We start from the raw sequence: 15,276 nt of genomic DNA on the forward strand, positions 1-15,276 counted from the left end.
TAAGTTCTACAGGTGTCAAAAGCCTCCTGTAAACAGGTCAAGCAGCCAGGAGGGCAAGCACAATCATCAGGAGAAGGGCAAGTGAGTAGCGAAGGAGGCATGGACTTGAGAAATCTGAATTAAGCAAATGTGGAAAATATTATACTATTTTATATCATTTTTGTAATTTCAATAAGACTCAGGGCCTGAACTACTTAACCAGAAGAAAAGCCTGATCCTAACAGTCTCTTTGTTCTCTTGTATCAACAAATCCAGATGGAGCATTTCTTGCTCTGTCCATGGTCATTAAGGGTGAAAACCTTGAGCCCAGACACTATCTTGAATTATGTGACTTTTCCTTATCTTAATATTTTATGGGCATATACTATGTTGTGGAATGTTAATGGCCAATTAAACACAGAGATCCTGGGGCTACAAATCCAATTGACACTTTGACAACTATCTAATTTGTTGTATTTACAATCTATTCCATTTAGGAAAATCCTCTTCTTGTATCATGGTTAAACATACATGGGGGTCATAAAAATGAGGTCATACAAGCTTGCTAGCTCTGCTAAAATAACGTATATAAGTTTTCTCATTGCTTTGTTCAGGCAGCCAGAGTTTATACTCTGACTCCTTGTACGTACAAGTAAGCTAGCTCCGCTATGCTTTAAGGGAAAATAATAAACAACATGGATTTTTCTATCACCTAGCTCTGTTGTTTCCTTCAACCAAATTTTCAGGTTTAACACAAAATAGCCATTAAAAAGCTGCCATCCAGGAAATTAAAGAACCAGGAAAGTTCAATCACGAGAGGGGTTCACACAATTAGGGAAGTCCAAAATCCCATACAGGTAAATTAGAGAGATTACACACATTCAGTGAATGAAGAGAATTTCTTAAGTGCTTACTATGTGCTGAGCTAGCAAGTGTGCCCAGCATTGGAGAGAAAACTATTACAAAAGAAGAAACAATACCTGCCTTCCAGGCATTTATATTCTAATGGAGGAGACAACACACATATACAGGGGAGTGGTGCCCAGGAAAGGTGCATTCGATCTAGAAGGTAACAGGGAGGGTGAATGAAGCCATAGTGGAGTAAATTGGCACAGCCCTTCCAGTTGCTATGGCTGAGTTGATTTGATCATGGTTCCAGAGCTAGAAAATGAGGGATTAGGAGGGCTGGTTTGAGAGGCATGGTTCTACAAACAGTGGCAAGGCAACTGGTGAGACCATCCAAGAGTAGCAAGTAAAGCAAGACTAGGGCCTGCCTGAAATAGAAGGCCAGGTGAAGCAGCCATCAATCAGGGGATCCGGGGCAGGAGTTCAGGGGATGGAAGAGTTAGAATTTCCAGGGCAATGCATGAGCAAACAGGAATACACATACTAGTGTGTAGCTTGAATAGTTTCTCAAACATACTGCTGTGCTTTTCTATGACTTATGTGGCAGGGTCCAATACCAGCAAAGCTCGTGACTATAGGTAGTAACAGGCAGTTGAATGAGATGGGAAGTATAGGAAAAAGCAGTTTTCATGGAGATAGAAAGAAATTTTGAGGTAGAAGGAAATAGAAGTCATCATATCCAACCCCCTTATTTTACAGATAAAGAGAATGAAGCCCACAGAGCCCATGACTTAATAAGCACATTTTGTTCCTACCCTTGGTAATTGAATCCTTGCATTTTATCATTTGGTTTCTTGCTAATCACCCTTTAAAAAACACACACAACTATATAAAGACCACACAAATTAAAACAGACTAACAAAGGAAAACAAGCTTTTTTATACTCTCCAGCTAGAGAGGGCATGGGCCATGTAACATTTGCTCTGTGTTGTACCTAGCACATTGTACTAAGAAATCAAGAAAATTTTAAAATAATGATTGATTTTTTTTTTAATCTGGCCCTGACATTTTAGTTGTATAGGGAACTCTTCAGGTGAGCAAATCTCCTACAGAAATGTAGATCGTCTAGTTCTCTGCTATTTATAGTCTTGAAGAGTTGCCAGGAGCACTAAGAGGATGAGTGACTTGGCTAGAGTCACACAGCCAGCGTATGTCAAAGGTGGGATTTTAGCCCAGGTCTTTCCTACTCAGAGACAACGTCTCTAACCACTTTAACTCTCTGCCCCTCTGGATGATCTATACTTGTCAAATGATACTGCACTGGAATAGATTAGCCCAAATGTTTAGGATGGTAATTCTCAAACTTTTCTTTATCTCCCTCTGGGTCATCTGTTGCCTTTCTTATTAGATATTTGGAGCTGGGAGCTTAAGGGATCAGCATCATGGATTTGTAGCTCATTCCCCATAATAAACGCAAGCCAGTTTGGGGTTTGCCCGGCAGCTTGTCAGAATAAGGGCTACCCAATTCCTTAGGTTCTGGACACTGTGAATACAGAAACAGAATATGCTGCATTGGGAAATAGCCAAATTAATCTATATTGCTAGTTGGTTACCAAAAATGTAGAGGTTTTAAACTTTATAAACAAGCTATTGGAAGTTTAAATTCTATGTCTTTGGAAAGAAATTCTCAGAAAGAGATGAAACCCCAAAAGAAATAAGGGAGAAAAGTTATAATCTTATAACTAAGAACTTGTTGCTTTAGCCTCTAATGTTACCTTATACCTACTCTGTACACATCTTCTATATGCCTAATGATTTCCATGTTTGTCTCCGCCATTAGAATGTTTGCTCATTGAGAATAAGGTCTATTGTTTTGCCTTACTATTTAGCATAGCATTTAGTAAACACTTGACTTACCATCTAGCTTTATAGAATCATCTAGCTTGCTTCCAAAGAGGAAAGAAGAGAAATGTTAAGCTAGGAAAGGCTCTTTTATATGTAAGGACAAAGTGGGAAGAGCAGAGACTTTCCTTTACCAAATGTCAATAACTCTAGGTGTATACATTGTCTATAACATTAAATGTCTATCACAAGGGTGACAATGACAAATCCCCTTAATACAAGGATTTGTTCTGTAAAACTTCGACTCAGTCAAAAGTCCACACCCAAGCACCTAAAAGGCCACTTGTGGCCTCAAGGCTGCAGGTTCCCCACCCCTGGATAGTGTTTATAACATGTGTGTCTCCTTGAGTGGCCAACAGTAGGTCCCAGGCGATTGTTTGGGAGCTGATGGCAATTGTTTCTCTTTTAACTGAAAACCCTCTCAGATTGATTTTTTTTAACTAGGTAAAAGAGGTTATTCTTTGCCTCATTTCTTACCTAGCCTTAATCACTGAATGGGCACTGCCTCAGTCAAGCTAAAACCTGGGAAAAATCTTAGCTTAAAAAGGCCAAGGTCTCCCACTGCATCCAGGGACAACTCCAGGCGTTCTGATCTATATCTTGCCAATGGACCCAGATGGCTCTTAGGAGTGAGGCTGGTTACTTTGCACAGCCTCATCTCACTGAAATCCAATTCACCTGTAAGTCATTACATCACCTTCCTGATCATGGTCCTCTTTGAGAATGGACATGAAATCTCACTCCTCAGGGTTATTATGTACTATAGATCTCTATTTGATCTTTTCATTTGGGTCAGCCAAAGAAATGGTGGAGTTTTTTTTTTATTTAACACTACCTAGATATTCCAAGAGTAATTTTCAAATACAACAATTTCTGCTGACACCATTTTAGCTAATTATAGTTTTCGGATTCATTTGTTTCAATTCACAGTTTCCATTTCCTTTATGTATAGCCCATGCTACTTTATCTTCAAAATATCTGTAAAAGACTTTTTCTTTTTCATTCCAGAAATATACACCAGTGACTTCCAACAGTTTATAGATGAGGAAATTTAGGCCCGGAATGTTTGTGACTTGCCCAATGTCATATAGTTCACAAGTGTTAGAGAAGTTTGAACCCAGGTTTTATGACTATGCTTTTTCCATTGTACTCCTCATTTTTCATCTCCATGGGTATCCTGTTTGCTTTACTCAGTCTTAAGCCATTGGAGAGATTAGAGAGAATTGGCAGTAACACTCAGTTCTCTTTATGTAGCTAAAATTACAGACAAATATTACATCGTCAAATTTTAAAAGACATTTTTTTTTGCAGGGGGGAGGGCAAGGCAGTTGGGGTTAAGTGACTTGCCCAAGGTCACACAGCTAGTAAGTATGTCAGATGTCTGAGGCTGGATTTGAACTCAGGTCCTCCTGACTCCAGGGCTGGTGCGCTACTCACTTTGCCACCTAGCTTCCCCTAAAAGACATTTTAATAACTTCTCTAAGTACTACTTTTAGATGATTTGTTCAGAATAACAGCTGTTTGTATAACACTTAAAAGATTGCAAAGATCTTTATATATTATCATTTAATTCTTTTCAATAACTGTGAGCAGAGGCTCAGTCCAAAGTTACAATAACATTGCCTCTCCTTATAAACTTTGGTAATATGCATTTTTAAAAATATAAAGAATACAATAACTTTCTGCTTTCAAGAAACCATAGTCATTCAGAAACTATAATCTCTTCTCCTCCTTTTGCTTTCCTTTAGCATTTTGCTAAAATGCTCCTGAGTTCCTTAATCCCATCCTGTCTCTGCCCTTGATATAGCTTCCATCTTTCCATATCCTTGTTTAGATGGAATTTCCCTTCTCACCCTGCATGGTTCCTCTTTCTAGTCAGGTTCAGCTGACCTTAGCTTCTTCTTTCTATTTAGAGCTGAAGGCTATGCTCTGATTTTTCATTTTTCATATGCCTTTATTTTTCATAAAGGGTTGTGTTTGTTACTAACAAGACTTTCCCTACCAGTTCTGCTCTCTCATTTCCCAGAGCTCTTTACTTAACCTGTTTCTACTCATGGCATTATGGCAAAATGAATTACATTGTAAGTAACTATAAGAGGAAAGAGTCTCCCAGTTTTCTGTTCTGGCTTTTAAAAGGTTCAAAATTTCACAATTAATTTTTTTTATTTGTCAAGTAGCTAATTATTATGGTCTTTGTTCACTTATTCCATATAAAATGTCTTATTCCCCCTTTGGCAGCAATCTGATTCTGAACCCCTTTAAATGACTTTTTAAGAAAAGTTGAGGAAGAAAAGGGCTTATTTTCCAAGACAGTACAGCAGCTTTGATGTGTAAAACTACCTTGCTAGGTCAGATCATGTGAAAGCAGCTTTTGTGTCAAGTCTACCAGTTATACTGCTACTTATTATGAGTCAGCGATCAGGGCAAAGAGTATAAATTAAATTAGTGGGAGAAAAACACTGGTGTCTTGTTTCTAAAATTATACATGTTAAAGATATTTTTAGCTAGAAGCCAAGGAGGTGGGAGTTTAGAAGTAAAAAGGCTAATGTTCAGAAGACGTTTCAAATGAAGCACGCTTCTTAATTGAGATTTATGCAGTATTTCATGTCTTCCTTAGACTATTGAAAGGTGGCATTCTTGAGCTAGAAAGAATATATCTCATAGAACAAATTTTTTCCACCTCTATTTGTTTTGATTACATAAAGAAATAGTTATAAATGGAAATGCTACTAATTAAGACATTATGATATTAATTACACGGTTGTTTTTGGTTTTTTTTTTGTCTTTCTAGATTGCCTTCATGACTTTGACCCTGTTTCCAATTCGACTTTTGTTTGCTGCATTTATGATGTTACTGGCCTGGCCATTTGCATTTGTAGCTTCACTGGGATCTACTGAGAAAGAACTTGAAAAGCCTCTGGCTTTATGGAGAAAGTGAGTTATTGAATGTGTTGAAAAGCATGTATGTGTATGTGTATTTTTGTAAATAAGTACTAAAGAGTTAAAGTGTTAATATTTCAGGATTCTAAGTGGTTCAGTTAGTGGGTAGAACACTGGACATGGAGTTCAAAGGAATCCAGCCACTTAGGCAAGTCACTTAACCCTTCTTATCTCAGTTTCCTTATCTATAAAATAGGGACAAGAACAGCATTTCCTCACAGGGTCCTATGTGTTAAGTGAGATAGCATATTAAGTGAATGCTAGTTATTAGTAGAGTAGTTTTAAGAAATGAGCATTGGTCATAACAACTTTACTAAGTCACAGAGGGATTTTGGTCTCAGTTGGTGGAATGAAAATCCATATGACAAAATCAGAGAACCTTAAAGTATTGAAATGAGAGAAACTGAAAGAACACATTTTCTTCTCTAACGGTATTCTAGCATTAATATTCCTTTCCAAATCAATTTCCCTATTCTTGTCAATAGTCCTGACATTTTTTTTCCTCCCATGACTTTGGAATCTCTGTTGATTTTCCATCTCCTTAATTTGATCCTCACAAGTCAATCACAAAGTCCTGTGTTTTGTTTTTTTGTTTTTTTAAATCTCTTTTACCATCCATCCCTTCTTTTGTATTTTTGGTACCACAACCTTGATCTAGGACCTCCTCAACTAGATTATTCTAATGCTTCTAACTAGTCTTTCTCTTCCCCAAGTTCATTCTGTACACTTCCACCATATTAAACTTCTTTAAAAACCTTTATCATGATATGTATTTTCTAATAAACCTTTAGTAAGTCCTGTCATGGACAAGATAAAGAACTGTGTACTAGATGACAGTACGGTTAGGTGGATTTGGAATTGATTGAATGATTAGACCCAAAAAATGTTCATTAATGGATTGTTCTCAATTTGAAGGGATGCCTCTAATGAAGTTTTCCACATTTCTTCTGTCTTTAACCCTGTTGTGTTCAACATTTTTATTCATTGTTTGCATAAGAGTATGGAGGGCATATTTATCAAATTTTTGGTTCAAAAGGAAGCAAGAAGGAATAACTAATATAGCAGGTGATAAAAAAGAGATCCAAAAAAATTTCAAAAGGCTGAAATTAACCTGAAATTTAATTGAGATAACAATAAAGTTCAGTATTTAGATTTTTTAAAAAATTAGCTTCACAAGTTAAAAAAAAATGGAGAGTTGTGACTAGAAAGGAGTTCCTGTGAAAAAGGCCAGAGGTTTCTAGTGGACTAGAAGCTCATTATGATGTAGCAGTGCAACGTGACAGCCAAAAAAAGCTAAAATTACTATATCAGCCCAGTGCCATGTACATAGTAGGCACCTAATAAATGTTTGCTGAGTTAATTGATATATGATTTCAACTGTGAAGGAAGTCATGTTCCATATGTCTTCTACTCTAGTCAGAACACATTTGGAGTTTTGCATTGAGTTCTGGATAAAATCTTCTAGGAAGAACATTAACAAGTTATAGTATACACAGAGCAAGGATGATCAGAATGTTAAAAGACTAAAGACCATGCCATATGATGCTCAAATGAAGAAGGAATTTTTTTGGCTCAGAAAAAAGGTAGGGACATAATAGCTATGGTCACATGTTTGAAAGATTGGCATATGTAAGAGGAATTAGAATTCTTCTCTTAGACCCAAGAGGGAACAACTAAGGTAGAAGTTATAAGAAGGTAGATTTTGCCTCAATATGACAACCAGACTCACCACCCCTCAAGTCAGGAGGACTTGAGTTCAAATCTAGCCTCAGGCACTTGCTAGCTATGTGACCCTGGGCAACTCACCTAACCCTGATTGCCTCTCTCCCAAAAATATGACATCAGACTTTATAATAGAACTTCATAAAAATGGAATGTGATGCCTTCTTGGGCAATGAGTTCTCTGTCTTTGAGTGGGGTTTAAATAGAGACTAGATCCTTGAGGATGATATAGATGGGATTAATGATATATTATGAGTCTCTTACTTTATGGACCATGCTGTAGAGAATCCTGGCACATACTAAGTGCTTAATAAATATTGATTGATTGGCTTTCCCTCTGAAATTATCTTCAATTTAGCCTGTACACATCTTGTTTGCACATTGTTGTTTACATGTCATCTTCCCCCCCTCCCCCCATTAGATTGTGAATTCCCTGAACACAGGACTGTTTTTTGTCTTTCTTTGTATCTCCAACACTTTGCATGCTGCCTGGTATACAGTAAGCACCTAATAGATGTTTCTTGAATTGACCTGGGAGGGCAAACTAATTTACATGAAACAGTTATAAGAGACTAAATAAACCTTGAGCCTGATTACCAGTGTAATAGATATTTAGATAAAAAGACTATGGAGGGTTGAAGTAATTGAGAAATACACCTTGGAGGGGGCAGAACTTGAAAAAGGTCATAGAATAATAGATTTAGAGCTGAGATCTTATTCCATTTCCCTTATTTTACAGAGGAGAAAACTGAGACCTAGAGAATTTAAATGAGTTGTCCAATATCACACAGGTAGCAGATGATTGTAAGCAGATTCACTCTTTACCCTGCATCACCTCCCTTCCTCTGATCATAGATTTAGAGCTGCAAGGGGCCTTCAAAACATCTAGTTCATGTGCCCAAAGGTCTATAAAATTGTGCATATCCTTTGACCCAGCAAAGAAAATTTAATAAGCAAAAATGTAGATTCATTTGAGCCATTATTTCAACCAATTGAGATTTTTTTGTATCCTCATTTAGCAAAATACCCTTCTCTTAAAGCTTTGTACAAATTTGATAAGTATCTGTGTCTAGAACTCATTAATAAAAATGTTAAACAGAAAAGTATGCTTATATGTAAATAAGCAGGTTTCGATTCATTAATTTATCAGCACAAACTATGAAGTCTGAAATATCTATAATTTTAAGTAAGAACGCCAAGAAACCCAAAGGGCTTTTAGACAGGTTATTTAAAGTTAGGGACAAAGAAGCATTCTGTTTTCTGGGAAAACCTAGGCATCTGGAAAGGATTCCACAGTGGTACCAGTGAAGTCACAATTGGGTCATTGAGCTAACTTTGAACCATAGAGAGTCCTAGAATTGAAAGAAGACTTACAAAATAATCTCAAACTAACCTCCTATCAAATGAAGGAATTCTTTCTTATTACCTACTAGCTGACAGGTCATCAGTTGGCCTGTTCTTAAATATACCCAGTGATAGGGAAGTCACTGTCTCACATAGCAATTTATTGCATTTTAGACATTTTAAAAAATTATTTCACAATTCTTCTTTCAAGCCATACAAAATCTTCCTATCTCTTAGCTTCTACCTGGCCCTACCTCTGCCCTCCCCTTCCCTCCCCTCCTCTCCTCTCCCTTCCTCTCCCTTATTCTGCCTGCCCAAAGGAAGGTAAATTTTGATGGTTGAAACCTGCCTAGTTAACTTGGGGTTTACTGGCTAGATTTCTTTCTGAAAGACCAATTTAAACCGAATTAAACCCAATTCACTCTGGATCTCATGGGTTGAACAACCATAGGTCCCTGCCCAAGCACCATTTAATGGCTATTTTTTGGGACCGCCTCACTCAGAGTGAATGTAAATAGTAACTGTTTCACTTTTGGCCAGCAACCCTGAGAGTCCTCCCCTCCCAGTTTGATTTTTTTATTAAAGGAATCATCTCTTGACTCACTTCTTAAAAAGGTCTCTTCATTCAATGGGCATTGCCTCATTCAAAGTGAGAACTTAGCTTAAAAAGGCCAAGGTCTCCCATTGCATTCTGGGCCATCTCCAGTCATCCTGATCTATATCTGGTCACTGGGCCCAGATGGCTCTGAAGGAGAAAGTGAGGCTGGTGACTTTGCGTAGCCCTGCCTCAGTCAAATCAGTTGCTTAATTTAGCTGCAAATCGCATCATCCTCTCGCTTCTGTCATGGTCCTCTTAAAGAGAATAAAAGACAAAACCACAGCTCTGCCCTAGGGCCAAGCAGAGATTAGATTAGTTTAGAAGAGACATTTATTAAGTGCTTACTATGTGTGGGGCACCTGTGGGCACAAAGACAAGAAAACAAAACAGTCCTTACTCTCAAGGAGCTTATGTTTTGATGGGGGGAAATAACATATGAATGTGATATAGAAAGCAGAGAGGAACAGGAGAGAAAGGCAAGGAGGAGCAGAGTGCCTAGTTAGAATACACTGGAGATTGTTCCAAGAGGGGAGTATGTAGCATGGCTGAGACTGGATCCAAGTAAAGGCTGGCCAGTATTTGAGTTGGCTTCTCATAGTCAACCTCAGTGGGGCAAGGCAACCTGTGTGGATGTGGAGCAGAACAAATTTAATTCATTTCCCACATGATAACCCTTCAAATAGTTGAAGACAACTGTCACTTGAAAGCCTTGGGTTTAGAGTTAGAGAACAAAGGTTTGAATCATGCTCCGAGTGACCTCGAGTGACTTCCCATTACTCTAATATCTTCATTTTGTAAAATGAGAAGATTGGATTAGGCAATCACTAAAATATATTCCAATTCTAGAGCCTGTAAGCCTATGCCTCCTTTGTCTTCTCCAGGCCAAACCTTCCTAATTCCTTCAATTAGTCTTTACATGTTATGGTTTTTGGTTGCCTCACCAATCTGATTTTTCTATTGACAAACTTCAATTTGTAAACATCCCTCTTAAATAGATTCTTGAACCACCCATCAAACAAAGATGTAATTTGGTCTGCTAACAATCTGGACTTCTAATAGGGTCTGATTTGAGGGAATTAGAATAGCCAGTGCTAGTGGGAATTGAGTGAACCACACTGACTCCATCTTGTGACTCAATTCCGGAGCTACTTCGGTTCCCTTTTTATTCAATTATAGGTCTACTCCAGTTTCTGTCTTAAAATAAAGAATAAAGAAAACTTTATTCAATTGTGGGAATTGTGAGAAAATTTTGTTGCATTGTTTAAATCTAGCCCTGTGTGACTGGGAAACTGGACCACCTGTACCAGCACCTTAGAGACTCTTAACTAAAGACCTAGGTTGTGCTGACTAGAAACCCAGTCATATCCAAAGATTGATCGATGTAAGGAGTTTTCTCACAATTACACATTTCAAACAACCCATATGTCTTATCTGAAAACTGTCCCCATATGGGTTGATGAGTTATTATTTTTATGTTCCTTTGATTGAATACAGACACTTTGGGGGAGTGGGACACCTGTTTTTCGGTTTTCAAAGAATTAAACCGGTTAGCTCTCCTCCTGACTTGGAAAGTTCTGGATCTTTCCTCCAATTAGAAATTAGATTACCTAATTTATATCCTGGTTAATCGGTTTCTTTTAATTAATTGATCTTATTTAATTAATTGTTTTTAGTACATAAAAATCTGTCTACCCCTGTATTCAGGGTCCACTGCCAAAGCTGAGGGGCCTGGAACCAATTTGTTATGCAGTGGACATGCATTACTTAATAAATCAATATGCTAAGAAGCTCAATCATTTCATCTTTTACCTGCCACACTATATTTTTCTCTGTTTCCTTCCCCCACAATAAATATGCTTCTGATAATAATTAGATTATTACTAACTATTTAAATAAATAGCTTCTAATAAATCATTATTTAGTGCCTACAATGGGAGATACAAATGCAAAATCAGATAGTCCCTGCCCTTGATGAATTTACATCCTACTGAGGGGTATGGAGTATGTTCGTAGATAAGTAAATATAGGATATATACAAAATAAATAAACAAAAATTAGGATGGGGTCACACACATACTAAGGACTAGAAGAGGGATCAGGAGGTCTCTGGAAGGAAGCAGCCTAAGATTATTTTGCTTTTTAAATGTTTTAACATTTATGTCCTTGCCCTTCTTTCCCTCACACTATCCATGATCTTGAGCATTCTCTGAAGTAAGCCCTAATTAAGAGACAATCTTTCTTGGAATTCCATTATGCAATCCAGGCATACTGGTGTTTCTGCTGCTGCTCCCTCACAGAGCTCCATCTCTCTTATCCATCTCTCTTATCTTTCAACGGACTGCCCCATGCCTGAAATACTCCACCTCTTCCCCTCTGCCTCTTGGAATTTGTTTTCCTTCTAAGCTCAGTTGAAGCTTCCCTTCTCCATGAGGCCTTTCCTAATTTTTCTAACTGCCAATGTTCCCCCTTTCCTCCCTCCCCCCCCCAAAAAAACCCCTACCTTATATTCATTTTGTATACGTTCTGTATATATGTAATATTTGTCTCCCTCCCTTTGGAATGAAAGCTCCTTTGAAGCCAAGGACTTTCAGTTTTGTCTTCATACCCACAGTGCCCAGGGTATGATAGATGCTTGATGAATTCTTGTTGATTGAGTGACAGAGTGTAGATAGAAAACAAAACAGAGCCAAGGAGAGAACCCTGGGAACACACATTAAAGGGGTGGAAAAGGATGTTAAAAAACAGTGTAATAAATGCTTTATTTATTGTATGTATTAGACTGTGAGCTCTTTGAGAGCAGGATCTATCTTTTGCTATTCTATGTAACTCCAGAGCTCAATACAGTGCCTGGCAAACATTCAATAAATGCTCTTTGATTAACTGATTGACTAGCTTACCTTTTTTTTCTTTTGTATACACCCTTCCCCCACTTTCCTCCCCTTGCCCTCCCCTCCCCCCCGTCATTTTTGCCAGAACAGGAAGTAGCAACTTGAACTTGAATTTAGCTCTGTTTTTCTTCTATTTTTGTTCCAAAAAGATCATTGTCTACATCATAAATCATGTTTGTTTTGTATAAATGATACTTTGGAAACTTTTACTGTGTAGTTTTGAGACATTTTTGTATCTTGGTAACACACAAGATGTGATCATAAAATAAATGATTTTTAAAAAAATACAATATAAATATTGAGATAAGGATTGAACTTGTGATTTCAATGTATAGCCTTTGTGTCGGTCAGTCAATATATATTAAGCACCTACTACGTGCCAGGCACTGTAGTAGTTACTGGGGATACAAATACAAAGAATGACAATCTCCACAAAGTAGGAGCTCACTCTCTAATAGGGCATTGTATGTTAGTGAGGTTTTTTCGTGTTCACATTTTATGTTCTCATCTTAGTGTGTTTCCAGGGACTAAGAAAGTTTTATTTGGTTGTTCTAGGATGCACTGAATTGTTTTCCAAACCTATTACCCTTTTTGATTTCATCCAGAAACCTGATCCTATGTTAACCTTTGCTTTTGTGTGCCTTGAGAAATAGCTTTAGTGATTTAATAATGATAGTAAATCTTGGTTTCTGACCTTAATCTCTCAGTACCATATTTCATATAAAATTTTTAATACAATTCATAGAAAAATCATATTCATCAAACTTAACCTATTGCTTCCTTGGGGGGAATTTGCATGAAATATTTTAGTGCTAGTTTCCAAGTTATTGGTCATATTTATAATTCTATTCTTTAATTTAGTATAGAGATAGTAAGTTGATACCTGACAACAGAGAAAGGAACCGTAATCTTTTTTGCAATGAGCAGGTAGTTAACATTACAGCTAAACTATATTTTGGAAAATACTTTACAGATGTATATGAAATATTACTATGGCCTCATTTCTTTCCTTGGGTCATCAGTATTCTCTTGCCTTTTTTTTTTTTACAAACACTTAGCACATTTCAGAATTATGTGGTGATTATTTTATTTCAAATATTATAATTATCACTTTATCTTACAGGGTAGTGGACTTTCTGCTGAAAGCCATCATGCGGACAATGTGGTTTGTTGGTGGCTTTCACTGGGTGACTGTCAAGGGCAGACAGGCCTTACCGACAGAAGCCACAATCCTGACTCTAGCCCCGCATTCCTCCTATTTTGATGCCATTCCTGTAACGATGACCATGTCCTCTATCGTGATGAAGGCAGAAAGCAGAGACATTCCTATTTGGGGAAGTAAGTGAATGAGTTCATGTTTGGACCAAGAATATATATGCTTAATTTAATAGTATAAATAGAGTACACATAGTTAAAGAATCATTTTCCCATGTATGTTAATTGACTGTTTTGTATTGAGTCTGTAATAGTTTCATTTTAAAGTTATTTTCATCATTGGATATATTATTATTTTGTTGGTGGAGCTCCCTATGCTGATGAAATCACAGATCTGTCACATATTCTGTAAATGGTATTACTACTAGAATTTTTTACTGCCAGATTCCAAATTGTCATAGTATTCCATTCATGTGTGTATGTATAATACAGAATTAATTTTCAACTGTTAAAAAAAAAAGACCTGAAACAATTATTTTAATGGTTATCTACCTAAAAGCAATTTGACTCAAACATGAAACACCAGTCATAGTATTTAGAACTGTATTATGGGAACTTAAAACTGAGCTCTTTTCTCAAAGGACAAACAGTAAATAGGTATCAGCACCAAGATTTGAATTCAGGCCGTTCAGACTACAAATCCAAAGCTTTTTCAACTATATCACTGCTTTCCCTTATTCATTCTGTAGTAGCAAAATGATTAAAACCAACAAAAAATTATTGAGCCGGCACTGGGAATCAAGTGGTACTGCTTTCTTGAAGTATTTTCAGGAACTTATCAGTGGCAGATTAAGGACAGAATTATACTCACTAATTTCTCACCTTTTAAGTATTTGAAAGTTATTTAATTTTGTATTGGGAATTTTAAAGATTTTTTTGAAGTGTATAATGAAGTGGTAGTATAGAATTAAGCAATGTATTTGACCACAGAAAAATAATCTGCACTCAGAACTTTTCCCTTTCTATTGTTAGGAAAGATCCAGTTAGTGGGGAAAGTAATGTAAAGTAGACAAAGAACATTTTACTCACTGCTAAGTGGGGCAAAATGCTTTAATTATCATATAATAATCATAATAAATAATCATATAATCATATAGTAAACCATCAGATTATCTGTCTCCTATGTAGATAACTCCTAAATCTATGTATCTCATCCTAATCTCCCCCCTGAACTCTAACCTTGATTTACCAGCTGGCTGTTCAGCCTGAATGTCCCATCAGCATGTATGATTTCACGTCTCCAAAATGGAATCCATCACTTCTCCCTCCCCCAACCCTTCCTCCAAATTTCTCTATTTCCATTCAGTGCGCCACTGTTCTCCCAATCTTCCCTGGTTTGTAACCTCAGAGTCATCCTTGGCTCTTTGCTTTCCCTTACTTCCTATATTCAGTCAGTTGCTAAGTCTTCTTATTTATTATATTCCTCATACCACTTGAGTCAGCCCAGGACAACAACCAATCTGCAACGTTATTTCCTACCACCAATCCAGGCTCACTCACTTTCTATTCCTGTGTCTATATATGCATGCACATTGCAATTTCTTATAGTGTTATTTTAGAGATAATTTAGGTATAGGTCAAAAGAGATGGGAGTGACCTTCAAGTTCATCTTGTCCAATCTCTTCATTTTGTAAATAACAGAACTAAGGCCTGGAAAGGTTAAGTGACATATCCAAGGTTACCCAGGTGTTAAGTACCAGAGGACCCAGGTCCTCTGACTTCAAATACTGTGTTTTTTCTACTACATTACAAATAACATAAGAAAGTCTTTCTATTTAACAAGTTAATTTGTATGGCCCTCAAGTTGTACATTTTGGGGGTAGATATAAAATAAAACAGGAT

General features: G+C 37.0%; 1 protein-coding gene across 1 annotated transcript in view; it reads left to right on the forward strand.

The window, feature by feature from the left end:
• The window catches only part of LPCAT1 (lysophosphatidylcholine acyltransferase 1), a 156,340-nt gene that overhangs the window by 60,575 nt on the left and 80,489 nt on the right, over window positions 1-15,276 (forward strand). The window contains exons 2-3 of the mRNA XM_036741729.1: window positions 5,519-5,661; window positions 13,343-13,557. Coding sequence (XP_036597624.1) covers window positions 5,519-5,661; window positions 13,343-13,557 — 358 coding nt within the window. The remainder of the gene's footprint in view (window positions 1-5,518; window positions 5,662-13,342; window positions 13,558-15,276) is intronic.

This window comes from Trichosurus vulpecula, chromosome 1 (assembly GCF_011100635.1).
Source record: "Trichosurus vulpecula isolate mTriVul1 chromosome 1, mTriVul1.pri, whole genome shotgun sequence".
In the NCBI taxonomy this organism is placed as follows: domain Eukaryota; kingdom Metazoa; phylum Chordata; class Mammalia; order Diprotodontia; family Phalangeridae; genus Trichosurus; species Trichosurus vulpecula.